A 27,970-nucleotide genomic window follows, 5' to 3' on the forward strand; every position below is an offset into this window, starting at 1 on the left:
GAGACCCATCACCCCTGTTCCTTCTCTCGGGGATCTCCTTGGGATGGAGAGCTGATGCCTGACCCCAGATCCAACCCTTCCGGTCTGCTCGAGTAGAGGGAGGTGAGCAGTCCTGTCTCCTTCAGCTGGGCTGGCTGTCCTCGGTCTCCAGGCCAGGTGTGCAGCAGCGCTGAACTCAGACCGCACTTCCAGGCTGCGACGTTCATTATGGCGTGTCTGGGGCTGCTCTGACTAGATTCCCTAAGCAGGCGTGACACAGCCCTGCAGCTGCGAGGTTCATTACTCCATCCCCATGCTGCTGGCGCGGCCAGTCCTGCTCACTGCCTCTGACTGCTCAGATGACGACCTCCATTATTTTTTCTAGTGTCAGAGAGTCCAGGAGTGCAGAGTGCGCTTATAACTTGCTCTTCTTATGCTTAAGTGGTGGAACTGAGATGTTTGCAGCAATTTCAGGACAGGAAGAAGATTTCTCTTTGATTGCTTTTTAATCACAGTAATAACAGTAATGGAGGCAGTGAGTGGAATTGATGGGAAAGAGCTGAGCTCTGTTCTCTGGTAACTCCCATGTGGGGTAAACAAGGAGGATTTACTGGCTTCTCAAGTGAATTAGTAGTATCCTCGCTCTTCAGGAATGACTGTCGGCAATGTCTGGGGAAAAATAGCTAGTATCCAGTACCTGGGAGAAGAAATATGCCAGGCATCCTTTGGAAAGCTCCCTGCTTTAGTGTATCTAGGGTAAACGAATAAACCTTGCATGCCTCTGTTCTTGTCCCCACAGATTCACGTGTACAATTGCTCTTTTAAGCAGCTGTCAGGGCTACCTCTATGTGTGTCTGGCCTTGAATCTGTGTCTTTAGCAGCCCGCAAAGGATTTATTCTCTCCCTCAGAGACAAGAGAAGCCATGATCTAGGCAAGAAATTTGAGCCGTGCGGAACCGGAGGCCTATATCCCCAGAAGGGTTCAAGTGGGTGGAGGGCCCCGATGGTGCCCAGAACCAACCTCCTGGGGAGACTTGGGTCCAGGCTGGGACAGAACAGTGCCTCAGCTCAGCAGGTCTCCTTGCAGCCTGGTGTCTCCCAGGCTGATTTTGGCCTGTGCATATGTGAGCAAGTGCTTTCCTCTAGTGGGAACTGGTGAGGTTTAACTCTGGCAGGGGAGAGGCACTGAAATCACAACCAACCACAGGCTGAGGGGTTTCTAGAAATGCTCTTGCAGGGAAGGACTTGTGTGGCACTGGTGTTTGGGAACTGACCTAGCTGGGCATATCTGCAGGGTAGGCTCAAGGTATTATACTAGCAGTGTGTGCATCAGTCTGGCTTTGACCTTCAAGGATGTGGGAATTTTCTCTGAGCTGACGTGACCCTGACTCAAAATATCCAGAAAGCAGTGAAAAGAAAGCCTCTAGGAGTTGGGAAAACGGGTTCTCCAAACTCCTTGCTCATATAAAGAATATTTTGAAGAGATTTAACCTCACTGAGACTCTTACAAGCATACAAACACCAAAGACAGAGAGCTCATTCCCAGGGTTTTTGGTCAGACATGGAGCTTTCTCCTTTATTTCTGCAGTATGTTGCACACGTGAAGGGCCTCATTTACATCAGCGCAGTCGCGTCCTCTCTGAGGAGGTGGAATTCCTCTTGCTTTGCTGATCAAGACAAACACGATAAAAACAGTTCATGCACAATACACCTCGAAGCCGCGCTGCTAGTTCCCCGGGACTGTGAGGTGCAGCGGGGCCGGAGCTGTGCCCCGTCTTCCACTCCTCCGGTGGGGCAAAGGACTGCGGGGAGACCAGCGGGGCTGGAAGGGGAGGCCCAGGCTAACAGAAACGGGGAGCAGCTCCGTTCCTGTCGCCGCAGTGTGCCAGCGTGAGAAGTCGTGTGTGCGAGGTCTGAGTGAGGCCCTTGAAGCGAGGAGAGGAAGGGGAGCAAACAGGCTGTGGGGGCTGCAGTGGTGGGGTAGGGCAGAGCCGGCAGGGAGTGGGCAGTGGGAGGAAGGGGACACTCGCTTCCTCAGGCCGGTCGTTTGTGTGCTGGGCAAGGGGCAGTGCAGACCCCGGCTGACACCGCAGCAGGCTTTCTTCAGGGCAGGGAAGAAGGGGGATGGATTTTAACGTCTGAGTTTTGGAGGAGGCGGAGGGATCATGCCCACATTTTGGAGAATAGAAAGGAGGCGGTGGAAGCTTTTACTAGAACATAAGGGACCCCAGTGATTACTGGACGCCTCGGGAGCAAAACAAACAGTTGGATTTGGGGGGGGGGGGCTTATTCTTTCACACACACATACTCAAACCCCTCAGTGTATTTCCTAGCAACTCTATCCCAGTTTCCCTTTCTTCACGTCCTTCCCTACCATGCTATCCCCTTCCCCTCTGGTCATTAAGGAAAAAAAATAATTATAAGTGCCATTTCAAGTATTCTGGAGCAACCAACTTTGGGCCTCAGAACTTTTGTCTGAGATGTTGGATTAAAAAGCAGCGAGTATCTTTGCACGGGGATTAGCAAGAAAGTAATTTTCAGGGAGCGATAGGTATGACCTCTCAGCAAGGTGTTGCAAGCATTTGGGGGTAGGAGCGGTGAGGGAAGCCATTCCAAAAACTGCTTGAACAGAGCAAACCATGAAAAGTAGCTGTCAGGTCTTGGTTCTCTGTTCTGCAGCTGCTTATCACCATTTGAGGGCTCTGATCCTGCAACGGGCCATCTGCTCCCATTGACTGGCCTGGGGAGGTTTTTGCATAGCATGGACCCAACAACAGCATTGTCCAAGGGGAAGGAAAATAATTTCAGCGAGATCATGGAAAGGTTAACCAGCCTTGGCTGGTTTGCAGGCTGGGTGCTGATGTGATTCATCTATCTAGGGGACAAATAAAAAATATTATCCCAAGCAAAAAGCTGTGGTACTAATTCCCATTGCAGAAAAAATACCTGAACCACAATAGATAAATCAATTTTGTTTTAGGGGAATTAAAAAACCACAACAAAACAAAAAAGCACCCAACACCTATGGCATCTAATCAATCTTATACTAGTAGGATGGATTTTCTTTTTATTTCTTAATTTGAAAAGGTGGCTGGAGGGGTACTTCAATGGGATAGAAAGCCTCTCTGCCCTCCACCAGTAGCTGGCCTTGGGCTGTAGCAGCTCCGAATAGGTCCTGTTGGCTGGCTTTTTTTGGAAGGCAGCAGGAGGAGACCTGAGCTGAGGAAGGGCCCCGAGGAAGCGTGCCACCACCGGCATGGGCTGGAGAGAGTCTGCAGGGATCTCGGGGAGGTGGCAGCGCTGGACCTGATCCCAGTGAGAGCTGTGTGTCCCTGTCTGAGGCAGGGACGGGTGACGGGGTAGAGAGGCATGGGGAAGAGCTTTAGCCTGTCACTGCTCCCAGTGGCTGAGGCCTCTCCTTTCCAGGAAGACCTTTGGGCCCCCCCAGATTGGGACCTTTCACCAGGACTTAATAGCTATGGTCGTATAAACACACTCAGGACAAGGGGGCAACTGGTATAGCAGAGTGGGGAGGGTGCTACCCAAGCATGCATGCTTCCCAGGAGAAGCAGAGCAGCTCGCTCTGCAGAGGCAAAAGGAAGGGCATTGACAGAGAAGGAATAAGGGGGTGACAGCAGAGGATGGAGTTACATTGTTAAGGCCTGCAGAGCTTTCAAGGTGATTAGGTGATTTGGAAAAAGTCCTTGTTTCCTCTAGTAAAGGCTATTCCCTTCTGCACCTTCCCTCTCCCTGGCAGAGATTAGAGCAGTAAGGTTAATACAGTAGCAGGTACATCCATGAAAATCCGCAGCTGAGTCTTCACTCCAAGTGCTGCCAGCTCTTCCCTAAATCTTCAGGAATCATGGTGCCTCGTTGGAAGTGGCTCCATTGCCTTTGTTGACGTAAAAGGGGCGGTAATGTGACTGCAATGGAGAATTTGGGGCATGTGAGTTTGACCTACCTTCTTTTTCTGACTGCCTATACTTCACCCTCCTAGGTAGCCCAACCTTAATATACTCCTATCTTAACATCTTCAGTCTTTCCTCTTGCAGAGCAACACTGCCTCTTTTCACTACTGGAAGTGCTGGAGTGATCAAATGCAAATGGTGTTGCTTTTTGATTTACGCACATGCTTTGCATGGACTTCATTCCTGAGCCAAATGAGTCTGTGCATCATATAAAATCTCAGACTGTGACTCATGGTTTGATGAGAGGTTTCCGGGAGAAGAGGAACGTCACCTTTATTTTTATGCTTCTGTCAGTGTCTTTTAATTGCTCACTAACCTGAGAACTCATGGGAGTTTTCACACTTAAAGCCATGCACAATTATGCGAGTGATCAACTAAGTTGCATGGTATTTATTTGTGCTCTCTGGCTGGCAAGCCAAAACTCTTGTACATGGAAATTCTCGCACAATGGTGTATTGTTTATTTGCGCCTCCACATGTTGCAAGGCCCAGTACTAAATGTTCTGTTTACTAATGTAAACAGAAGCATGAGTGGAGAGATGGGGCAGAACCTAAAGGAATTGCCATTTTCCTGTCTCTGTTTACTGCAGTCCCTAATTGTATCTCTTCTCATCGGGACCTACCCTTGGAATTTCACTCTTATCTGCACCATTACAAATAAGAAACACGTGGCAAAGTTGTCATGCAGCCTAGTGTTGGCTTGGAATCATTGCAAAACACAAAAGCCAATTTATTGACTGTGATAGCTGGTTGCACTGTTTAAGGCAAAATCTTTAGCCTGGATAAGAATATGCTTACACCAATGAAGCAGTGACCAAGGAATCAGGAACAACTGTGGTTTTGTAATGTCTGATCTGTCTTAGGTTTGATCCACTGCCCAGATCTCAGTTGCAGAAGGTGGGAGAGACCTCACAGGAACATGCTGGTACATTTTTGCGCGGCGCACTGATTAATATCAGGCATGGCAGGAGGCTGGGAGCATGGGCAGAGCAAACCCAACCCATCTTGCTGCTCAGTGCTGACTCCCAATACCTCCTGCTCAATGTTCCCTTTTGTTGAACTTCTTTTCATTTTATGGCTTTAATTTCCAATATAATTAAGAGATGGAAGAAGGGGGCTTCATTTTAAAGAACTCCCTGTGGGTTAAAAAGACATTCCTCCTTAAAAGTAGAGTCCTTTGTGACAATTCATATTTACAGAGCTTTTAGAATGTGTATTACTTAAATACATATTTAAGACTATTTTAAAAGCTAGATTATTGGCCCAATAGACCATAAAAGCTTCTGCAGAGCTACTGCAGTCCAGAGCATGTATTTCTATTTTGGGACTTTTTAATGCTTATATTATCAACTCAGTTGTTAGGTTCAGGGCTATCTGGTGAATATAGGCTATAAAAATAAAATAGCCACTACAAGTGTATGCATGAGAGAGAAAGGGAGACAGAAAAAGGCTGGTGGCTTCATGTGGGAGAAGTTACCCAGGCTTTCTCTATGGGGATTAAGGAAAGCATGGGTTGTGTTCGTGGAGCACAGCACACTGACTGTCGTGCAGTGGGGTGCTTATTGCTAAGATGACCGTCCTCACATCCACCAGTGCCCAGTGCTAACAGAGACTTCACTTTCCTGACCAGACTTCCCCACTATAACACCACCATTAGGGAGGATAGGTTGGTATCTAAAATCACTGGGAAGAGTCTCCATCTGAGCACACACATGATGAAGTAAATGATCTTTTAGAAAGGTGGTGATCAAATACAAGACAGAAGATATTGCAAAACCTTGCTGTTCCTAGGAGATATATTTTGCTGTAGCACATTCAGAGACTCAAGGCTGGATTTTCTGAAAGTGGTACAGTCTACCAAGGAATATCCCTTTCACTGGCATTCATCTCCTGGTGGGGCCTTGAAAATTTAGCAGAGACATACAGCTGCAGTCCTTACGGCAGCCACTTTCTAACGGTTGTGTATTTCCTCTGTTTGCTTCCTTCAGTGTGGGAATGCCCTCGATTCTTGACCCTCTCCTTCTTACAAGTCTTATTTCCTGGGAACAGTAAATAATCTTTCACAAAGGTACAATCAGAATTAAAAAAATAGATTTCATCTGCAGAGATGGGGGCAAAAACTTGATGATCTGAATTCACATCATGCAAGATCTTAATGCAGCACTGTGTGAATGGATGTTAAGAAAAACAGATGAACTTAGTGTTTCTGTGGTTATGCATTAACTGTTAACGTTGTATATTTAAGATTACAAGACCTAAAATATCAGTCCTCTGCCCCTTACAATGCACTGTTACCTGTTTTGTGCTAACAGTGCAAAATGAGTGACTTACAGATGTTCTAGTGATTTTTTGATCGTAGTCTGACCCCTCATCTTTGATATTGCATCTGCCCACTGTAGGATGTAATTAGCAAGGTACTTTTAAATGGTTGTCTCTGGTGTCATTTACACGATCTGTACTTTCTAGATGTCACAGACTGCTAAGAGTGTATGATAACCCTGCAGGGAGGAAAAGTACTACAGATAGCAGCATGTGTGCTATAGTGTTTGTATAGCTTCTAGAAGCCTGGATCAAATTTTAGACCAGGGCAAAATCTTTTCAAAATGTCATTTTGAATTATTGATTATTCCTACAACCCAGAAATGTGGAGGCGGGGGGGTTAATCTGTATCCCTCTGTGGATGCAGTTAACCACAGAAAAAAATAATAGAAGCTATTGACTTGAAGCTTTTACTTTCCCATCTCCAAAGGACCCAAGCCCTAGTCTCTGAAGTCTCAGGTATCCCTAGAACAGATAGTTCTCTTGCTGAAGCTGTGCACATGCTTTCACACCAAAGGTATATTTCTTACCAATACAGACTGCTTAGAGGATTTCCATGTCTGTGGCGTCACCTTTGCAGACTGATGTCTCACTATTGAAGGATAAGCTGTGACAACATAAAACAGCCTGTTATAGATCAGTCCCTGCCACCATCCCCGTCTCCCCTTGCGAGCATCAAGATGAGTAGCTGGACTGGAAGTGCCACATAATTAGTATTGCATTGCTTAACATTGAAATGCAGCCATTTCTGGGGTGGGACACAACAGCCATCAGACAGATGCCTATTCCACCACCCAATCAGTTAGGAAAAGGGAGTAAAGAAGGTCTGTCTAATTAAAATATCTGAGGAATGCAGAGACGTGGATTGCAATCAGTCCAATTAAGTTTAGGCCAAGTCCCAAACTAAGCATTCTGACTCTTGCAAAGAACACTATAGGCTGTTTAATTAGTGCAAAGAGCTGAGGCCTGCGTTTCATGTCAGAAATTAATGACAGTACCTCTGGCAGTGTGATAAGCCCTAACCCCCTTCTACCACACCAGCTCTGTTCTGATTCAAAAATAATACCAGCCCTGCTGTGAATCACAACCAGTTTCAGTGCTATCAGGCAATGGCCTTTCCCTGCTATCTCCCATTCGTAAATTAATCGGACCTGACTCTGCTTGGCAGGTGCTGATGCTCTTGGATTCTACCTCTGGTGCCCTTGAACTAGTGGGTAGTGAAAAGAGGATTGTGAATGGGGGATTCTGGTTCAGATGGAGGAGGACAGGCACCTACTGCATATGTTTTTTTAAAGGTTGTGCTCAGTGGCTATTATTCTTTCAGGACAATAGCTGTTTTAAAACACTGATGAAGCTAGAGGGGTAAATGGCCATGAACATAATTTCCTAGTATCTTTTTCTCCCTGGTCCCTACACCTCTAAAAATATAAAATTCTCATCTCTACCCATTACAAACAAAATTTAAAACCCCTTCAACTATTCACTAGATATAACTTTTTAATACTTTTTAACACTCTGTAATAAACTCCTGTTGCCCTGGTTCAGCAGAGTAAGTTGTTCATGTAAACACGTGCGTTTATCTAAGAGATTGACAGTCAGGGCAGGAGATGTGGGCCAGGTGTAGGACTGCTCCAGGCCTTCTTTGGGAGAGCAAGAACAGGATTAAATGTCTTATCACCTAAAAAAGGGGTAGAAGGAAGGGGAAAAAACTAAATGTCTAGTACCGGTCTTAGTGAAGAGGCTCCCGTCAGACTGTTTGCTGAAGTCACCGGGCGGATTCTGTCCCACCGAGGAGAACTGAAAAGGCAGCTTAGTACCATTGCCTACTGGAAGATAGAAGAGGTTGCGTTATTCCATGGTGTTGTGTGCTGCAGTGGGGAATTCTAAGCATTTCAAAACACACCCTGTAAAACTACATTCAACCAGCTTGGGGGAAAATGGGAACTAATAGCTTTGTTCCTCTTCTCTTAGTAAGAGAAGGCAGATGAGAGCAGTCAGTTGTGGGGTCCCAGTGTACACAGCGTGCGAGTGTGAAGAGATCTCAATGCTCCAGGCAGGCAGGGAAGCGCCTTTCTCTTGAGAGAGCCAGAGTGCAGGTGTGATGGAAGAGCAGTGGCTTCCTCGCAAGTGAACTGCATCTCCAGAGGCTGGAGTAACGAGGCAAAACTACATAGCTGCCGAAGCTCCCTGGCCTCCAAGCAGTTGAGGCTTTATTCAAAGCCCATTGAAATTAAAGCAAGGCTTTCCCTCCTGGCCTCTGTGGGGTCAGGCCCTGGCTGCCAGAATGAATCTGAGAGCAGAGAAGATGAGAGGGAGACAGCCCTGCCTGTGGCATGAAAAGCAGGAACGACGTAGGCGTGGCTGTGAGTCACCAGAGCTCCCCCAGGTAGAGTGGCCGTGGATGCTTGTAGGTTGCCTCTGAATGAAAGGCAGGACCCCTCTGAGCATGAACAAAGCAAAGTAAGAAAATATAGGCGAGAAAAAGGAAGGTGGGGATCTGGGAAGAGAAGGCATGACTCACTGCTGCTGGTTCTCAGTACACTAGCTCAAAGCACCCCCTCCCCATTGTGCTGGACGCTATACAGACAGTGAACATGGGGCGGGCTCTGTCTTTGAGAACTTAGGAGCTAAGTAAAAGGTGTATATGCAATAGAGAAGAGCAGCCTTGTACTTCTGAGAGTGGCTGAGGGTATTCGGAGTCCTCTCCTGGTTCTGCCACAACCTCCACAGATTGCCTTGGATGACGTTGGCACTCCCATCGATTGCAGTTGGTTAGGTATCTCAGGATCTTTACAAATGGGCACCTATGTTTTCCGTCGTCTTCTTTCACTGTCTGAACAATGAGGACCAGAGATGCCTTTCCCTCCTATATGCCTAGAGCAGTGAGACCCTGGGTTTGGGTGTATGCAGACGATGCTGATAACCCAGCTAAGAGATGGTTCTGTGAGACAGTGATTGACAGGTGAGAGGACAGCTGAGAGGGGAAGCAGAAAAGGTTGGTTAGCCAGCTAGAAAGCTGTGGCACGGGGGGTTAGATCCTTTCAAACTGAAGTCGGAATTACCCGTACCAAGTGTTTCCTCAGTTGCTTGGAAGGAGGAAAATTCCCATGATCGTGGGTTGAAACTGGCTGTAAAACAAGAGCATCCAGTTCAGCAGTTGGCTCCTGATGAGCTGGCTCAAAGGCCTGTGCCTGGCATTGCTCTATGAAACAGTCCCCACCAATTTGGAAGCAGCCCCAAACCAGAAATCTGGGTCCAGGGAGTAGAGGAGAGCCTGGTCTTTTTTCTCTGGGTTCTAGGGTATGGTGAATAGACTTCTCATTTAGAGAACAAAGCTCTGTCACTGCCACAGAGCTGTCTTTACCTGCATTAAATTGCCAACTCAGGTTTGTCTACTCAACATGACTATTCTGCAAAGAGACCTGCAGGCAGAGGCTTGGATTTAGAGCTCAAGAGACACAAGTAGAGTAACGTTTCTTGCTCAAGCACACACTGTCTCAGCCACTGTGACAGGCATGTGCTCCAGGGTTTCACTAGGACATCATGCTGTGATGCAGACTAGTGCTGTTGTACCCCTTTTGTGAGACATTGGACTCCCAGAAGAGCAAAAAAGAGATGAATACTTTGAGCTGTTATGCTGCCATCCTGTGGACTGAGTTTTCTATTTAAGCAGTGTTTCTATTTAAGCAGTTATCTCTCCCTCCCTTTGCGCTGTGTCCCTTCTACTCCTCATTTAAAGACTTCCAAAGGCACAAGATGATCTTTCCAACCTCCTCCTGGCTTTGGCCAAACTGTTTGCAACATCAGGAGAAGAAAGCTCAGTGGAAGCGGACAGAAAGGAGTGTCGAGCAGTTGAACAGATTGTTCTTCTGTCTTTTAGGCAGCATTTGAAACCTTTTATGTCTCCCCTCTGCCTCATTATGTCATCCCTGCAGGCAGATGCTCTGTGATACTGTCTTTAATGACAAGAGCAGTGGAAGTCTCCTTGAATTTAAGCAGGGCTTAAAAACCTATAGATTCAGCTCAAATCCAAGTAGTTTCTTAGTATGGGCCACTGCAATTAGCACAGAGCATTATTTCGGTAGCATTCCTCAATGCAGCAGACTTGCCGCTGTGGCCTCAGGCAGAATTTGCAGTGATCCAACCTAGCAAGAAAAAGGGTGTGTTACAAAACTATCATAAGATATTCAAGGATTCTGTGCATATTATGCAATGTAAAGGGTGGTCCTCTTTTTTTTCCTCCCATTTTATGGAATTCCTTAGAAAAGATGCAATCAGAGGCAGTGCTAGACTTCTACATGACACGTTGATAGAGCATAGAAAACTCTAGAGAGTTAAATGATTATGGGTATATTGCATTATTCATCGGATAATCCTTTGCTAGCCAGCATGCAAGCTAAGTGGGTCATGTCTCCCGTTTTGCCTGCTGATTCATTCTGTTCCCAAAGTCCCCGTCAGTGTGGTTTCAGCAGCTGGTTCTTTTCTATCAAAGTGTTCCCATAAGGGATGATGCTTGAGCCCTCACCCTGGTGGAGAATCCAGTGCTGTTCAATCCCCATTTCAGCAGAGACTGTGTGTGCAATCATGTGCTTCGTTTTTTTGGACAAAATAACTTTGTTGGTTGAAAATACAGAATGAGTAGTTTTGGAAGGCAACGTGTCTGTGCTCTCAGGAAAATGTAGATGTGTAGGCGGAACAAACGCTCCCTCAGTATTTGTATATTCAAAAGTCCATTGCAGGAAGGAACAGGCCACTGAACTGCAAACCACTGTACAGCCCTCACACTACTCTGTAGCTGACTGCATCCAGCAAGTGTCCCCTCTGGCTCCAATGAACAGCACTAAATAAGAAACCCTGTATCTGGCAGTCCCTGTTGATCCCTGCTGTCTGTTGGCACATACTTCAGGAGGTTGGAATGCTGGATCCCAGCTGTGAGCTGGGGAGCCCCTGCTCCCAGGTCTCAGCAGCTGATCCTCCAGAGAGGAGCAGAGGGAAGTCCAGGCACTATGGTCCAAAGCAGTGAGCAGCCAGGCTATGCCATGCTATGGCACTGCCGCAAATGGCTTTTCCCTTCCTTTTGCCACGCCAGGTTTCAGCCCTGTCCTAGACACGCATGGGAGCGGTGATGGCAGAATGGCAGTCTGCTGTGTTCCTCCCATCGCAGCCTCGCCCCCCCCCCCTTCAAATGCATGTTGGGCCATTTCCACCCGAACCTGAAGCCCCATGTTTTGAGTAGAAATGGGTTCAGCCCGTGCAATTCTAGAACTAACTTTCCATCATCCCTTCATGTTGAAAACAGTTTTGGATGCAGGGCTGAGACTGTGGTCTCCCCCCAACATCAGCAGCTCCACTTAGCAGAACATGTGTTTCCCTGACAGCACAGGGCCTGTAAAGCCCCGAAGCAGCTGTGGCAGAACAGCAGCTATAACCATCCGGGCGGTGTTTGGAGACAGGTTCCGTGCAAAACAAACCCACCACTGGCAAAATGCCCCTCTGCAGCCTCTGATGAAGAGGCTGCCCCCTAACTTTGGGAGGCCTGCAAGAAACAGTCCTGCTAAAGGCTTTCTGCTGCTGAACTGGGAACGTCGTCTCAGTGCCTGGTATCTGCTCCAATGGCGTCCTCACTCCCACGGTGCCAGGCAGGGCTGCCAGCGAGCTGCCAGGCGTGGGCTGGTAACAGAGGAGAAGGACAAAGTGGAAATCCAGACAAAGGGCCCAGTGTTGGGATCTGGGTTAGCCCATGAAACCCCAACGACAGAGCGCATTTCAAATACGCCTTCAGGGGAGTGCTACTGCTAATTGCTGGCATATCCCTTCGCCCTGCCTGCCATCTGGCTTTGCAGAACAGCAGCTGTAAACACCTGGCAAACCCAGGCAGCATCTTGCTCTCTAGGGACCAGAGGAAATTTGGTTACTTATTTTGTGCTACCATTTCTGTTCTTTTGTTTCTACAGGCATTGCTTTGCCTAGGCTTTTAGCACTCTCTGCTTCTCACTCTGGAGGTCCTGACACTAATTTAGAAATAGACAACTGCCATTTTACAATGGCATGTGTTGAAAACGGTCATCCACTCCAAAGACTCATCCTGTAGTGTTCATGTAACAATTGGGATATAAGCAAATCACCAGGGCTCTTGTCAGTGTCAGAGCTCAGAAAAGAACCCCAGACTCCTGCTTTTTTAGGACACATTCCTCACTTCTATCCTTTCCCTGTAGGGAAAAAGTATGTTTTCTGGTGAAAGTAAAATCCTAATGCAGAGCAAGCCTAGCGTAGCTTTCACACTCGATAGCACAGTGGGGTAAGCTTCTAGTGGAGCATAACACTTACTTCAACCCGGTAACACATGTTGAAACTCCCCTATATTCACAAACTCTTGAAAGAGTTCAGCTGCTCCAGCTCTCCTCCATGAGTTGAGAACCTTTGCTGCTTGTTTGAGATGATAAGGCAAAAAATTCTCAAAGCACTGTAGGCTGCAGAGAAGACCTGGCATAAGCTAATGCAGAGGGACCAATCTTGTACGGGGGACAGCAGAAAATATGAGGGAAAGCAAATTTTGGGATAATCATTAATGAAGTTCCTTTCCTATGCTGTGTTTGGAGGAAACCTGACCACCATTAGGGTGCCATACCTTTAGGAGACAGGAACATGGAAAATCTCTTCAAGTTGTCAGGCTGGTTCCACTCATAGTTGTTCATCATGTACCGGTGGTCACCTGGAGAAGCAGAGCAGGACGTGAGCTGGAGGAGGCAGTTTAATGGCCTTGAGAGGGACGGGAGGAGGGGGAAGGGGATAACAGACTGGAATTGCTTCCTCAAGTGCTGCAGGAGAGATGGTTCTGCCCTTTGGAAACAAGTTCCTCTATTTTTGTAATTCCTCTGCAGGACTCTCTAGCTGGGACGTAAAGCAGTGCTGTAGCTGCCCAGAGGTTCAGCCTGGGATAAAAGAGAAAGCTCCCTCAGAGGTGTAGCACAGCTGAAGCATTGGGCCATGATAGCATAGTGGATATGCTATCTCCTGAAAATCCATAGGGAGACTTGAGGGTTCAGGCATCTTCCTACCAAAATACTGCTCTGTGGCTAAAAATGTATCCCACTTCAAAAGCAGTGGTTTGGGTTTGGCTTCTTTTGTGTGTTTAACCTGCACGCAGAGCTGGCTTTCAACCAACAGATCTTGAACTGCAAGTATTATAAAACTCAAGAAAGTCAGTGTTGGGAGGGCTCAATGTGTTGGTTTGTTCAATTTTTAAAGAAAGATGCTAAACCTGAGTTGCAAACAGCTCTAACTTCCTGGGCTCTTGGACAAGGGCGTTTGGTTCAGGCTTCATGCAAAGTGGATGAAACCTACCCTTTTGCCAGGTATTACGCAGCCTGGTTTTGGTTTTCCAACACTGATCCACATGAAATGATGCTCTATCAGTACAGTTGTTCATAAAAATACTTTTTTTAAGGCCTCCAGTGTTATATAAACCTATTGTTCTCTGAAAGGGGGTAAATGTGGTTCCCATGTTTAAATAGTTCTATTCTTTGATTCTTAAGTCACTGAACAAGCTTTCATGTTATTTTTCCAATTTATTTCTGTGTTATTTAAACTCCCTGGATGCGCTCTGATTATTTGCCTCCTTGCCACACTACTAAGTAGGTGCCTATTATGACAACTAAAAGAAAGTGGATTCCCTTTGGAGTCTGCTATTAAGCAGGTTTCATTCCATTAATATAATATTTCTTCCTGGGAAGTTTTTTACACTAGAAGATCAAGCCGGTTGCAAATGAATTTGTTGCAATGACTCAGGGGGAGTCTGAGTTAATTAAATCCATTAAGTAATTGTGGAGTTATTTCCTTGCAGTCACTAGATGCAGAGTGCTGTCCTCTTTCAAGTGTAACTGTGGTTTGAAAAACGGAGAGCTCTGAAGTTTCTGAGACTCACCTTAAATAACATTTCCCAACTGAGTGGATACCACTGTTCTTCTCGTTAGGCAGACTCCAAGCTGTGTCCATTAAATCCCTGGTAAAGTTTCTGAAAGTGCCCAGGTTTATGGCAGTAGTTAATTGTTGCCCGGCTCAGAAATGTTTTGGCACTTGAATCCCACGGATTTCAAGTACCATTGAGAACTTCTGGCATCAGTAACATGGAGGGGACCCTAATTAAAAGTGATCAAGAAGTAGTCAGTCTTTATCCAGAGCTACTAGAACTGAACATAGGCATACTCTTGTTGGGTTGCACAAATGGCCAAGTAAATTGTATTTGCTTCAGGTTGGCAAAAAACAGCTCAGCAGATGGAAGGTAACTTCCTAAGTAATGGTAACTTGAATGCAAAGTGCTTTTATGCTACTCATCTAGTTTTCAGAAGTGCTGTGAGTAGTCAGGCATCCAAAACCCCTTTTGCATTATGCCATCCAGAGTTTGGAAATTCTGCAAATCTCCGGGTGGGCAAAGGAGAAGAGAGAAAAATGTACAGAAGTGATTTTTGGATCTGAGCTGCCTGTCATCTATTTGTATTAAGTTATAGCCAAATTTCTCAGCAGATCTTAGCACATGGAGTGTTGAGAATTTGACCAGGTACATTGCAGTGTTAAATGTTGGAAGACAAGTAATGTTCAATTTCTGGTACTACTTTAAGGGTAGGGAAGAGTTTAAAAATCTGGCTCTTGCTATGCATCGTGAGCACTTTGAATGTGATTCCTGACTTTTCTGAGAGGTTGGTTCTCTGGACCAGAAGTATCCAGTCTGTCTAATTCATGTCTAATGGAGAATGATGGTGCTAGATAAACATTAATGAACTGTTTGCAGTGCAGGCTCCTTGGGGCCAGGGACTTACTCTTTCTCTCCATAACATAGGAAGGCAGCAGGCTGTCACTTGATGAATACTAGTGATTCTCATTACAGATCTAAATGTACTCTGGTCCCGTGTCACCTTCATTCTTACTGCTCTGGATTGTGAATGCCAGACAGGCTGATTCACAAAACCCAGGCTCTGAAAAACATTAGCGTGTTGACCAATAACTGAACCCATGTTGTTCTGACCTCTATGCATCTTTTCAACGGGCTGCTTTTTGTCTGGGTTTTAGGTTTTGGGGTTTGGGGAGTTTTTTGGTTGTTTCTTCCCCTCCTCTATTGTATCATCTCGTAATGTGGATCTGTCTTTTCTGGAAGGAAGTTGGAGTGATTTGCATGGCTGTTGCCCAGGAAAAAAAGGTGGTGTATTAATATGGAAGGAATGTCTAGCGAATACTGTGAATTTGAATGAAATAACAGTGATCTTGCAGATTTGCAGCAGAGTTCCTCAGCTGCTTGTGTTGTATGAACTGGACTTGAGATTATTCCTTCATCTTTTCAAGTCACACGTCCTCCTGGACAGCAGGGTGCAATTTATCTTCAGGTTACCTATCCAACTTCTTGACCTTTATTGTTCTGGTATCTGGGGTTCCACAATTATTAATAGATTATATCCTTATAGCAGTCTGGTGGGATAACAATTAATTCCAATCCCTATTATTCTTAGTGCAAGAGGTCATTTCATGGGATTAAGTAACTTGCCCAGGGTTACAAAGGCTGTTTGTGGGAGAGCTGGGAAGTGAACCTCAGTTGTGGAGTCCTATTCTAGTGCCCTGTCCTCCTAATCTTAGTGTGAGCTTGATGCAAGACAAGTCCTTTCTGCAAAACTAATTGGGAGATGCAGAAAGTAAGTGGATTCTAAAACTTAGCAGATTCCTCGCAGCGCTGCAGTATTGACCATGACCTCTCTATTCACGTAAGAAAGATCACCTATCCTTAAACATCACTGAAGCGTGGGGACCATTTGGCACTGCATGTCCCTTGAATGCCCTGGCTCAGGGTAGGTGGGAAACAAACCTCTCCCTAGTGGAACATGCAGAGAAGTATGATCAGAGAGGGTTATGCTGGTTCAAGTCATAGCTTAACCTGAACACCAAAATGGAGACCTTTTTACTTGGAAAATCTGTTACTAGATTTTCAGTGACAGGTGCTTGCAGGGTATTTCATGTTCCAGCCAGGCAAGCAGTGGCTGAAACGGGCTGTTGTAAAATGGTATGTCATACCAGCACAGCAAATGTGCTGACCAAGCCGTACAAATAGGCTAATGACAGGATTTCAAAATTGCCATACTGGGATGGCTACATTCACATTTCTGCTACTGCCTTCTCAATTTACCTAGTGAGCCACTGAGTTGCATTAGTGTATCTGTGCAGTCTTCCACGTAGAAACTGTTGTGCTAAGCTTGCAGGGGCTTGTTGGAGCCTGGCACAAGGCAGAGTGTCCCTGCTGGCCTCTTGCTGGAGGGAAGGGTCACTGTTCTCGACCTCTAAAAGAAGTGTTGCTCTGAAGTCCCACACGGGATGTGGCTGAACTGATTAAACACTGCGAAGCCATAATGTGAAATAGCACTCAGGGAAGCAGGGCTAGTTTGGACCCCTGGGTCCCCTACACATGAGGTACTTTAAATCCCTGGCAGTTCAACTGGTTTCATCCCCACATAGGTCTGGTAGGATAGCTCTGATATTCCAGAATGAGTTTCAGCTACAGGTAGTGTTTCTCCCACTTTTCTTAGGTCCTTGGTTACTTTCTCCTCTGTGAGAGCACACTCATCACACCTCATCTCCTCTGACTCTGAGCTAGGCTTTGCCCAGGGAGGGAGGGAAGGAAGGGGCGGATCTCAGATACTCTACCATTCTCCATGTGGTTCCTCTCTATGAAGTTGCGGCCAAGGTCGGCCTTGCAGATCTTCTCCACATGCCTCATGCAGACGTTTAGGAGGTCATCTCTGAGCAGTCCCATAGATGGGCTCATGGTCTCCCCTTCAAGCAGCACACTGTATGTTGGGAGAGATGGAGGGGGGACATAATTCCGCATCAAAGCCCCAAACTCCTGTCAAAAAGAAGGGAGGAGAGGTTACTGAGGAACGTGAGACAGAGGGTAGATCCTAGGGAACTGGCTAATGTTAGCTCCAAATAGTATGAAGTGCAAAGGAGAACAGTGAAGATGGAGGGGCAGTCAAATGTTCTGCCTGTGAGCTGTAGCCATCAACAAAAAATCAGGTGTTGGCATGCCTATGTTCATTCTTCACCTACCAGAGCAGAGACTGCTTCAAATGTCAGGGCTGGTTCTTGCCATACATGTGCATTGAACTGGAGAAGATTAATGCATCTTACACCAACTTGGGATTTGTCTTTGGGACAAATCCTGTCCTCATGGGAGAAAAAGGAAAGGAAAATGAAATCTCAGTTACCTGCAGGAAGAGCACAGAGTCACTGATCTGGTGGATCTGCTCCCTGTTCTCCTTGTCCTCCCGCAGAAGCTTTGCCCTCTCTTCCAGCTCATCCACAATTTCTTTCACATTCTCTGATGCAATCTTTTCCCTCTGGTCCAGCGCAGCCTTCACTTCATCCCTCTGCCTCTCCAGGTCACGGATCAGCTCTTTGAAATGCTGCTCCACTGTGGCTTTCTCATTGGTGGTGTAGTTCTGCGGAGGGAAGGGGTAAAGAAAGGAGGCAGCAGGAAAGATGCAGGAGAAATAAAATATTAAACTTCTCAGGGAGTCACTTCCTAATAGAGGGATACAGAGGGAGATGTGTCCAAGCATTCTCAGCATTTAGACTGTGACTATGGAGACTCTAGGTATGTAAGTCTTAGCACCAGAAAAGTTATGCCAAGAGAAGTAATACTTGTTCTTGCAATAATTATGTGTGTGTAATCTACAGGGCATGCTGTCTTCCTGATTATAAGAGCATATCTTTTATTTCAATTCATGAACTGCACTCTTAGGTGATATTTAAAAACACTGTTTAACCTTCTAAATTATCGTTCTGGCTCCTCAAGAATTTGAGGACCAAATTCCCACCATTTCAAAGGATGAAATGTGCTGAAGCGCTTTTTACAAATCTGACCTCTAGGTCCTTCTGAAATGTTCTTCAGAAGGACTGTGAATGTAACTATTTTCAGAGTTAAAATTTCTAGGTCATATTTCCAATAATAATAATAATAATAGTAATAATAATAATAATAGAGCAGATGAAAAGCAGAACTGGCAAGCCAATGTGTGTGTACCACATAAAAGGGAGAAGAATGGCTTTGCCTATTAATATTATGCAAATTTTCTGGGGCGTCTCCAAATAGTGTTTTCACTGCTCTATTCAGTTAGGGTATAAATGAAAAAAAGTAACACCGTTACTATATTCTAACCCTTAGCGTGGTGAAAGAATTATAAAGGAGCCCTATATCAGTATGGAAATAAGCTGTTCCATTATAAATAAGATGTTTGTTGGTGTAACTGCGTCTGTTCCTGTTGCCTTATCTCTGTTTGGGCAATCCAGAGCCCTTCTGGAGTTTATTTTTGTGTGTGGTCTAGCAGGAAAAAAAGCAGCACACGTTTGTTTTCGAATCAGCCTGGCTACTGGTGATTGAAGAACTGTAAGGGACCCAAAGCAGGGAGGTGCCTTGGATCATTTTGTAACAAGGCTGTGCTGCCTCTTCTTGATCTCTTGCGGGGTATGTTGCAAGATGACTTCAGTAGGAGTTGTTGTTTCCAAGATTTGGCGAGAGTGATGAGATAGAGATGGAGTGAGTAAGAGCTGGATATGTCAGAGAAATAGAGGAAAGGAGGAGAGAGATGCAAGAAAGTGGAAAAGAAAGGAAAGTGACAAGTACAGGAGAAAGAGAGACATGAACTTAAAAGAATATCCCATACGCACCTTGATACGGTCCCTCTCCTTCTGCCACTTATCCATTTCATCTTCTACCTCAATGATCTTCAGCTGCAGTTGCTCTTTCTGCAGTGAAAGCTCAGCCTGTGAGAAGAGGGGAGTCTCATGAACTGGGGCTGAGGGTGGCCTACTTCAAAGAGGCACTGTGCTTCCGCTTACGCATTTGGCCCTGAACAATAATAGCTGGGAGGTACAGGTTCCTGGCACTGCTTGAAATGGAGATCATGTGATGACACTAGACTAGATCCCAGAGCTTCTGGCTGGGTCAAGAGATTCAGCTCCCTCAGCAAAGACAGCAGCAGAAGCACCCACCTACTAGGCTACCATCATGGTGCCGCTTTTAATCAGATTAGAGTCATTAGCTGGAGGGAGAAGAGGCCTGTTTCAAAATTCAGCTGTGTATGCAGCGAAGGGCCCATCCCAGGGTGTGCCTCTGCAGCAATAACAGTTTTCATGTAATTACGGAATGACGTTTGACGAGTGTTGCAACAAGAGGACGGTGCCTCCGGCAGGAATTCTGTTTAGACAGGATTGTGGATTAATTTGCTCTGAATTGAGAGCTTTCATGTTATGATGAAGCTGGGGAATGCTTGGAAAAAATAAAAAACACAAAAGGAGGAGGGAGGAGGTGTAGTCATCTATGCTTGGCTTAGATCAGCAACTTCACTGGGATTCATTTGCATTTCGTTTTGCACTGGCTTCCCAGAGAAGCTCAGACCAGACAATTGCATGCAAGGCAGTTCATAGAACTGGAGCCGGTGGAGGGCTGGGCAGCCATGCACCGGTGTAACATGCCGGTTGGCGTGCATGCCACATGTCTGGATCAGACCAGGACCTGGCTGTTTAGTAATGCCTTGCGCCGTTAACTCTGGGCAACCCCTCCCTTGGTCATTCATATTCACCACGTCCCTGCCCAACAGATCACGACAAAGGCTTTGTTTACGCGTTTCAAGATCTTTCTGTGTTTCATGTGTGTACAGGTTGGTCACAGCACAACTATAACTACAGGCAATCTGGCTATGGGACACTTATCCCCAGAGCTGTTTAGGAACTACGCAGTTGGCAGAAATTACCTGTATTCCACAGCTGAGCTATGTCACGTTAGAAAAGTTCTGAAAACCCGCTGTTCATGTGGGTTCCTTTGGCAAAAGGTTGTACTACCCAAAAGCACTTACATTTAGGCCAACAGTTAGAGGCAGAGGAGATGAGGGATGGATAAATCCATTCCTACAGCAACTAGCACAGTGAGGTCTCCCTGCTGGTAAAACACAAGGTGTAGTTCCCACTGCTTTGCTGCGCATCCGAGAACATAATACAATGTAAAAACCTGGGTCTTCTCTTGTGATCATGGTTGCCCTTGGGGTGGGAGTTTAAAAGTTTTCAATTCTCCATTCAAGGAGTAGAAAACAGCATCACACGACGAAGAGCAGGCAACAAACTGTCAACCAGCTCAGACCAAGGAAATCAGCCCATCAGGGCTCTTGTCTTGGTGCCAGTCACTGTCGTGTCTGAACATCCTCTTGAACTTGAATCAAGCACAGCTGCATCTGAGAGCCATTGACTCTAGCTCATCCAATTTAGAAAAATCTCTATTTATAGAGGGAAAACAATTTGATAGTCGTTTTATTGCCTTATAAAACAGAAGAAAGGGAGAACAAAAAAGGCAAATGTACTCGAAGGTATCTCAATACCAGAAGAGCTGCATCCTCACATTGTCACTGTCCTTGTTTGTCGAGAGTTAGGAGAGCACTGGCCCTCTAAATACTATCCATACACCCTGACAGCCTTCAGTAGTCAACTGAATGCAGTCATGAGCTCATATTCTACAGGGGTTCAGAGCAGACATGGAAGGGTATCAAGATGAGAAAATTCGCTCTACTACTGATCAAGAGAGTAAAGGCTTGAGCTTGATCATATCGTTTTCACATTTTCAAGACAGTGACTTGGAGGAATGCATGCTTTTTTCCATTCTCATGTGCGCTGTGAGATGTCCTCTGCATCAAGACATAAAGGTGTGCAACCATCTTTGCACAGCAGGGAAATGCAATGAGATTAAAACATTTTAGATCCAGATATCCATCGCACTGCAGTAACCAATGTGAGAAATCACACTATAATGCAAGTTGTTTCCTTGAGCCACAGAGCTACATCCAGATGGCATTAATTGTTAGCAAAGTAAAAAAAGCACATCTCCTGAGCAATGGGAGGTCTTGTTTCCCTCCTCATCCCTAAATATCAGGATGTCCTTATGACAAGAATGTGAGTGAAATCATAGAGAGGGATTTTTTTGAGAAGAGCAGACCTTTCACAGCCACGTAGACACTCCCAAACACCCAAACGCAAGGGGTTTGAAAAGAAAAGTAACAGGAAAAAATTTCAGGTGATGGCTGGAAGGTCGTGATGACAATATTATAGTTTTATAGTACTTTTTAATTAAGATGGGTCTCAAAGGAACTTTGCAAACTATTACTTGCTCAAAAGTGAAAGCTAACTCTTAACAGCTTGTTGCAGTTATAATATCCCTTCACCCAGAAAGGTAGTTTGGGTGCCTCTGGGATGGGATGTAACAACTATTTAAGAACAGACCCGCACTACAATTTAGAGTGGCAATTATGATTTGCAGATGGAAATTACAGAGATAGTTTCAATAGCCAGAATGCAAATACCACAGTCATCCAGGTTCGGCTTGGGTTAAAACGCCCATACTGAGGGCAAAAGGAAACACTAGTACAGACACCAGCAAAGGCAAGGGAGGTGAAGGGAGGGGTTTCATTGCATGATAGTACAAACATTAAAACTAGTCTTACCATAGAAAAAATGTTAAAAAGAGGTCCAGGGAGACTATGGAATAGTACAAGAACTGGTGACATGGGCACAAGGAGACGGATTCAGTAGGGATGCTCTGGAGATGGACCACAACATAAGGGGTTCAGCACAGGTGATTCCAAGATGTTTTTAAGGCCCTGTTTGGTCTGGGCCTGGCTGGAAGATTGCTTTAGCTGCCCACATATATCCTGTGTTACGTTTATAGTAGGGTGGTTACAGGTACTAGGGACAGTCAACTTCTCAGCTTCATTCCCTATGAAGAAACTTCTCTCCTAGGTTTCTTCATATTTCTCAGATTCTCCACGGTCAACAATCCCCAATCCCCTTATGTGATGGACCACCCAGAACAAATCCATTAGGTGAGACTTGGGGTTCAGAAGGTCCTAGTGAAAGATAATATAGCAGCTCCACCCATTGTGGGGGGAGTCCCTGCAGTGCAGAAATAACAGTAACAGTGAAGAAGGTCTAGGAAATAAGGTTTAGACTCTTCAGTTTGACTATAGCAAGTTGAGAAATGCTGGCACTGAGAGTCTTTGAGCTAAGAGAGGATCCCCTATTAGAGTCTAAGTTAATTAGGACAGTCAAGAGGCCTAAGTGAAAGTTCAGAGTGTACACCTAAACATCCACAGCTGAACCTAGCCTGTGTGCTGTAAAGGACCTAGAGATGCAAGATTATGAGTCTTGCATCATGATGCAACTCATTTTTGCAAGGCAGCAATACAAGCATAATCATGTCTTAATGCTCTGGGAACCCAGTCCCTGAATCAAGGAACACCCCTGTGTCACCAGCCTGGAAGAGCTATGCTAATTACCTGACAGCAACAACCAAATGCAATAACGAAGATAGAGAAGAAGTTTTTAAACTAGTTGTCCCAGTACAGGACCTGTATTGGAAATGACATGGCTGAGAAATCAGCAAATTGAGACATTATTTCTGCTGGTTTTGCCATGACATTTTTCCATCTAAGCTTTTGTTAAGCAGAGGTGGGTGTCAGTGGGCTACAGTCTCTGGAGACTGTGACAGCATCCTGCAAATATGCCACTAGTCATTGCATGAGCTGAGGCCAGAAAAGGCGCTCTGCTTTGCACAGTTTGAAGAGAATTCCTTACCTGCAAACTGGTGGATTTTCCTTGGGTTCTGCCCTCACTGTAGAGGCATTAATGCAGAATGCAGGCAAAGAGGCAAACCTACTCTAAATCATAATTTGCAGCAGGTCAGCTTCCACAGCCTTCCAGCTAGGAAGAATGTCCTGCAGGTAACCACACCATCTCTGTGGAAAGAGCATCTATTTTAAGCTGTGTCTGCAGAGCAACCACAACTAGTGTATATAAGGTCTCACAGCCACATCGTGCCCTAACCTTGCATCAGTGGGAAAGGCCAAAAATCCTTCCACTGGCACATTGATACACTCTTGTTTGCTTTCTGTTCAGACAGTGAAAGCAATACAGAGAGGGCTCAGATAGAAATCCCTCTGGATCCATCTCTGTGCACGGTTGACTTCAAAGGCTAGTTCAGACTCTGTGAAGTCTCCCCTTTTAAAAGTCACTTTGTTGAAATGAGGAACACCCAGCTCCCGTTTCCGCACGGCAGTTCTCCGCTGCCTCTTTAAACCTGCTGTACAATGTGAACTTTTCTTTAAAGGTAAAAAATTAAAGAAAAAAAAATTCAAAGTGCTTTTCACTAGAACTGACCTGACATGCTGAGTACTAAGGCTGGCGCTGGATAGTAACGCCAGGTTATTTACAGCTCTGTGACTGGCAGGCATACGTGAAGTTGTCTCGTTTTGAGAATAAGCCTGTAAAACAGGTTTTGAATGAAGGATCCTCTTCCACAATGAAGGATTCTGTCTGAAAGGGGTCTCTAGTTCTGCTGACAAATCAAGCTGGCCAGAGGGTTTTATTGGAGTGTACAAGGTGCTGTTGACAATTCTCACTTTTCAACTGTGTGTGTTTATTACCCAGCCTCACAGACTTTTTCTTGGTTGTTTCTTGTACTGATTCTGGTGGGGGTGTTACTTTTCCTTTAAATCTATAGCAGGAAACTAATGCAAAGTGGATCTGGGTAAGGCATTAAAGGCTTGCGGGGTAAAATACGCAAATACCACTGTGTGGAAATTCAGAAAAAATGCCTCTGTCTTCCCTGCCAAGTTGTCTCTGTCTGACCTCCTGTGCCTTTCACTCCTGCCTGCTCAGCAGCACACCAGGAAGGGGGATGACTGACTCTCACCCCAGGCTCCCGAAAAGTGGAAGATGCTGCTGTGTTCTCCCTCTCTTCCACAGACAGAGACATATCAGGCTTTCCACTGCTTGCTTAAATGCTCTAACCAGTAGGTGTCTGTATACTGGCTTGTTTGCATTCCTCTTCTCTTAAGCTGTACTGTCTCTGTCTGTGTTGTGGGGCAAGCAGAGTTACCTAATTCTACAGAAGGATCTTAAACTATCCCTTGCTTTCCCAATGCTGAAGTACAGCACCTCTCTTCCCTACAGGCCTATAGCAAAGATAAACTCATGAAAGAGACTGTAACTTGCATTAATTCTGCAATACGAAAGGAATAGGTGTACCTAAAACAAGGATATTACACCTTATTATGTGACAGTTTTGTGCCACCGAATTGCTGAGCACCCAGATTGACAGGCTTAAGTGCATCACAGCATAGAACCCCCCCAGTTCTGCTGGAATCCTCTCCAGGTTTGGAGTCACAGTACAGCCAGGGACTGGGAAATCCTTGCAGATAAACCAATTGTTCCTTGACAACCAACACTCTGTGAAAGGGTCTATCTGGATACAGCTGTATTCTGGTCACCAGTCCGGTGGCATAGTTAGCAAACTTGGAGGCAGTAAAGCTACCCTGGAGCTGCTTGGATGCCAAGCTGTGAAAACAGGGCAGGAACGGGGTTGACCTGATGTGGGGTTTTTGCTTATTCTTTCCACAAAGGCCAGCAGCACCAGCCGTGCTTTGCCACTCTTCCAATTTGTGGTCATATTCCAGCTCGGCTGATTTGCAAGACTTGAAAAGAATAGGTGGTGCACAGAAGGGACTTGGAAATGTTCATTCCTCTTTGTGGTTCTGGCTAAGGCCCCACCAATGGTGAATAAATCAGGGCTAGGAATAAACATTTGTAAGCAACGGCTATCCTGTTAATTGTTTTTGTCTGAGTGAATACTCACTCAAGTTACAACATGATCAAAACTCGTTGTCAGGAGAAACTTGCACATGTGTATGACTCATTTTGATAAAGCCCTAAATCCTTTAGGATTAGCAGCAGCAGAAACAGCACAAGACAGTACAGGAACTGAAGCATGGAGCTAACAAGAGTGGCACAAGGACTCTGAGAAAGAAATCAAAAGTAATTTAAATCTTAGGTAAAGTCTTCTCTGCTCAGCTATGGTTGGCTCTTTAAAAGCAAGGTGTTGAAGGTTCATCCAACTACAGGAAGAACGCTCTGGCCAGCTTTGGTTCCTCAGGGAGCAACTGTTAACCTCTTTTCGGTAGAAACAGCTAAGAGGAATTGGACAACCTGGCAGACACTAGACACAGCTTTATGAGAGCTAAGCATGTGCCATGTTCAGAGCTGACATCAAAAACACAAGAACAAGCAATTATGAAACAAACAGCAAGCTAGCAAGCCGTGCAGGAATTTCTTTAAGAACGACTGTCTGAGACATGGAAGAAACCTTGTCTGGTTTCAGCAAGGCTGCAAGTTGGAGATGACATTGCAAGAAAAGACCAAAAATTTGCCCAGGAAGACATAAGCTCTAGATAAGATGTTCTTTCAGCCTTATGAGATAAATCTTCCTAGCACCTTAGAAAGAGTTAAACTGTTCTTCCAAGTTAAGGGTAACTCAAGAATTTCCAACAGCGGGTACTTGTTTTTGCCTGTTCACCACATCAGAGCGCTGGCTCGGGCTGTGCCTAAGACTAGGATTTAGCAGATCTTAGTGCCCTTCCACTTTCTGCCATGGACTGTCTGTGTGATTCTAGGCAAATTGTTTTACATTGCTGTTTTGTGGGTCTCCTTTCTGTAATCTCTCCTGTCCCGTCTGCTTAGATCAGAAGGTCTCTAGGCCAGGACATGCTCTTACTATGGGGAGGTACAGCACTGAACACGGTGAGACCCTGATCTTGGCTAAGAGCTAATGGAATAATCATACATCCACCCAGAAAGCAAACAGCATGAGACTTTAAGCAAACAAAGGTGGAAGACACTTCATAAGAGTGAGGACTGTTTCACATACCAGCCTCATCTCCTTACATATCCATCCTTTGAACCTATTGTAGTAATACTTCAGGGGAAATGATAATGTTTTGTGTTTGCACCAGGATTTTTTCTTCATCTAACCTTCAAAAAACTCTTTCCATAGGTGGGGCTTGACACTATTATATCCGTAACAGAAAAGAAAAGAAAAACAAAAAGCCATAATCTCACTCTAAGTAGCTGAGATGGCAATTTTCAGTAGTAACCTAGCAGCCACTAGTAACTTGAGCAGCCACTGATCTGACGACCTGTATTCTGGAGGTCCTGAACTTGAGCAACGCCCCACCTTTCTGGCTGTGGATAACACTACACAAACACTGTCAAAACTTGAGACTTTTTTTGGAAAACTTGGCATGTAGAGCTTTGATTCAGCTTCTGCCGAAAGTCAGTGGTGCAACCAGGGGTGGAAACCAGGTTCTCCACCCCCCCAACCCGGTCTGCTACACAACACCAGCACTATGCTGCTGTAACCAGCCGTTAGGAGAACGACAATCCCATTGCAGTAGAACCCAGGCAATATCAGTTCTCCACTAAACACTTCCCATCCACGACCCCTGCATGCCAGAATTACATTGCAGACATGATTTTGGGAGAAATTGTAGGCTGGAGAGCAAAAGCTGTGGTGTAATAGTGAGGTCCATTGGAAAGACTGATGGGAACATGCAATAAAAAGAGCATTACCTCTTTTCCCGCTTTCTCGATCTCCACTGTCACTGTGCTGTGGTTCTTGTGCTCCTGGAACATGCAGAGGTAGCAGATGCACATCTGGTCTGTCTGACAGAACAGCTCCATGGTCTTCCCATGCACAGGGCATTTTCTTGCTTCAAAGTCCCTGATGGGGTCCAGGAGCTGGTGGTCCCGGAAAGCTGCTCCCTCCAGGTGGGGCTTGAGGTGCAGCTCACAAAAGGAAGCCTGGCACACCAAGCAGGACTTCACGGCTTTTTGCTTGTTATCGATGCAGGAATCACACAGAACATCCTCAAGCTTCACCCTGGGCCGTGACCCAGCTGCTCTGTCAAGCTTGTTGAAGGTGGATCTTCTCAGGTCCCCTGTCTCCACCAGAGGGAGGGAAGTTTTCTTCAGGTCCCCCATCTGCCCCCCAGAGAACAACGACTTCCTCCCTTCCCCTTCACTAGGCAGGAAGCTCTTTTTGGAATCCAAGGAGAAGAGGGGCTTCCTGAGGTCACCTTTCTCTGCAAAGGAGAGGGGTGGTCTCCTCATGTCTCCTATCTGTCCACTGGCATATTGCATCTTCTTTGAATCTGCCGAATCCATGCTGAAGTAGGTCGATCTCTTCTCATCGGACGACTCCACAAACTGAATGATGGGCCTCTTCCAGTCACTCCCAGAGAAGAGGGAGCTCTTGATTTGCCCTGTTTCCAAAGAAGCACCAGTGCCCTTCATAGCTTCCTTCTCACCTCCACCAGGGTTTGTGGTCTTCTTCGCTTCTTCTTCTTTTTTGGGGGCAGATGGACTCTTCACATCCTCTGGCTTCCCAGTGGTACCATTTGTCCTTGCTGCACTCCCCGTTTCCATCGTCTAAACAGGGCAAATTGGCTTCACTGCTCAGTCTTTCCTCCAGTTCCTGTCTCTCAGCCCTCTACAAAGCGGGTATGTCTGCCCGGTCGTTCTCTCAGCAAGGAATGACGGTGGAATGCAGTAAAGTTTCTGCCCAAGTGACGCACCTGGAGCTCCTGCAAGGAGGAGGAGAACGCCTGGATTATGCTAGGTAGACGCAGGGAGAAAGAAGAAACAGACGTTACCAGGGATCAGAAGCTACAGCTGTGCAGTTAATTATACAAGGCAGTCCACACCCAGGAACATTCTTGTCTAACCAGGTTTGGGAGGAAGGGCTGTTTATATACATAGAAATGTTTTTTTTAAAAAAAATCATTTTCATTAAGA

At 45.7% G+C, this 27,970-nt stretch overlaps 1 protein-coding gene across 7 annotated transcripts; it reads right to left on the reverse strand.

Annotated features, from left to right (window-relative positions):
* Positions 1-1,527: 1,527 nt before the first annotated feature.
* On the reverse strand, positions 1,528-27,879 carry TRIM29 (tripartite motif containing 29). Of its 7 annotated transcripts, none has more exons than XM_076358481.1 (9): positions 26,747-27,879; positions 18,971-19,066; positions 17,509-17,742; positions 16,949-17,147; positions 12,894-12,977; positions 9,334-9,393; positions 7,990-8,088; positions 6,796-6,872; positions 1,528-3,902 (listed from the first exon to the last, which is right to left on the reverse strand). In XM_076358481.1, exons 1-9 carry the CDS (start codon positions 27,599-27,601, stop codon positions 3,840-3,842), a joined length of 1,767 nt encoding a protein of 588 aa, XP_076214596.1. In that variant the 5' UTR covers positions 27,602-27,879; the 3' UTR covers positions 1,528-3,839. The 7 variants fall into 7 exon arrangements, with proteins under 7 accessions (XP_076214596.1, XP_076214597.1, XP_076214595.1 ...); XM_076358482.1 differs by having other exon boundaries at positions 1,528-1,646; positions 7,990-8,091; XM_076358480.1 differs by having other exon boundaries at positions 7,990-8,091.
* Between the last annotated feature and the right edge of the window lie 91 nt (positions 27,880-27,970).

This window comes from Aptenodytes patagonicus, chromosome 23 (genome assembly GCF_965638725.1).
Source record: "Aptenodytes patagonicus chromosome 23, bAptPat1.pri.cur, whole genome shotgun sequence".
Taxonomy (NCBI): domain Eukaryota; kingdom Metazoa; phylum Chordata; class Aves; order Sphenisciformes; family Spheniscidae; genus Aptenodytes; species Aptenodytes patagonicus.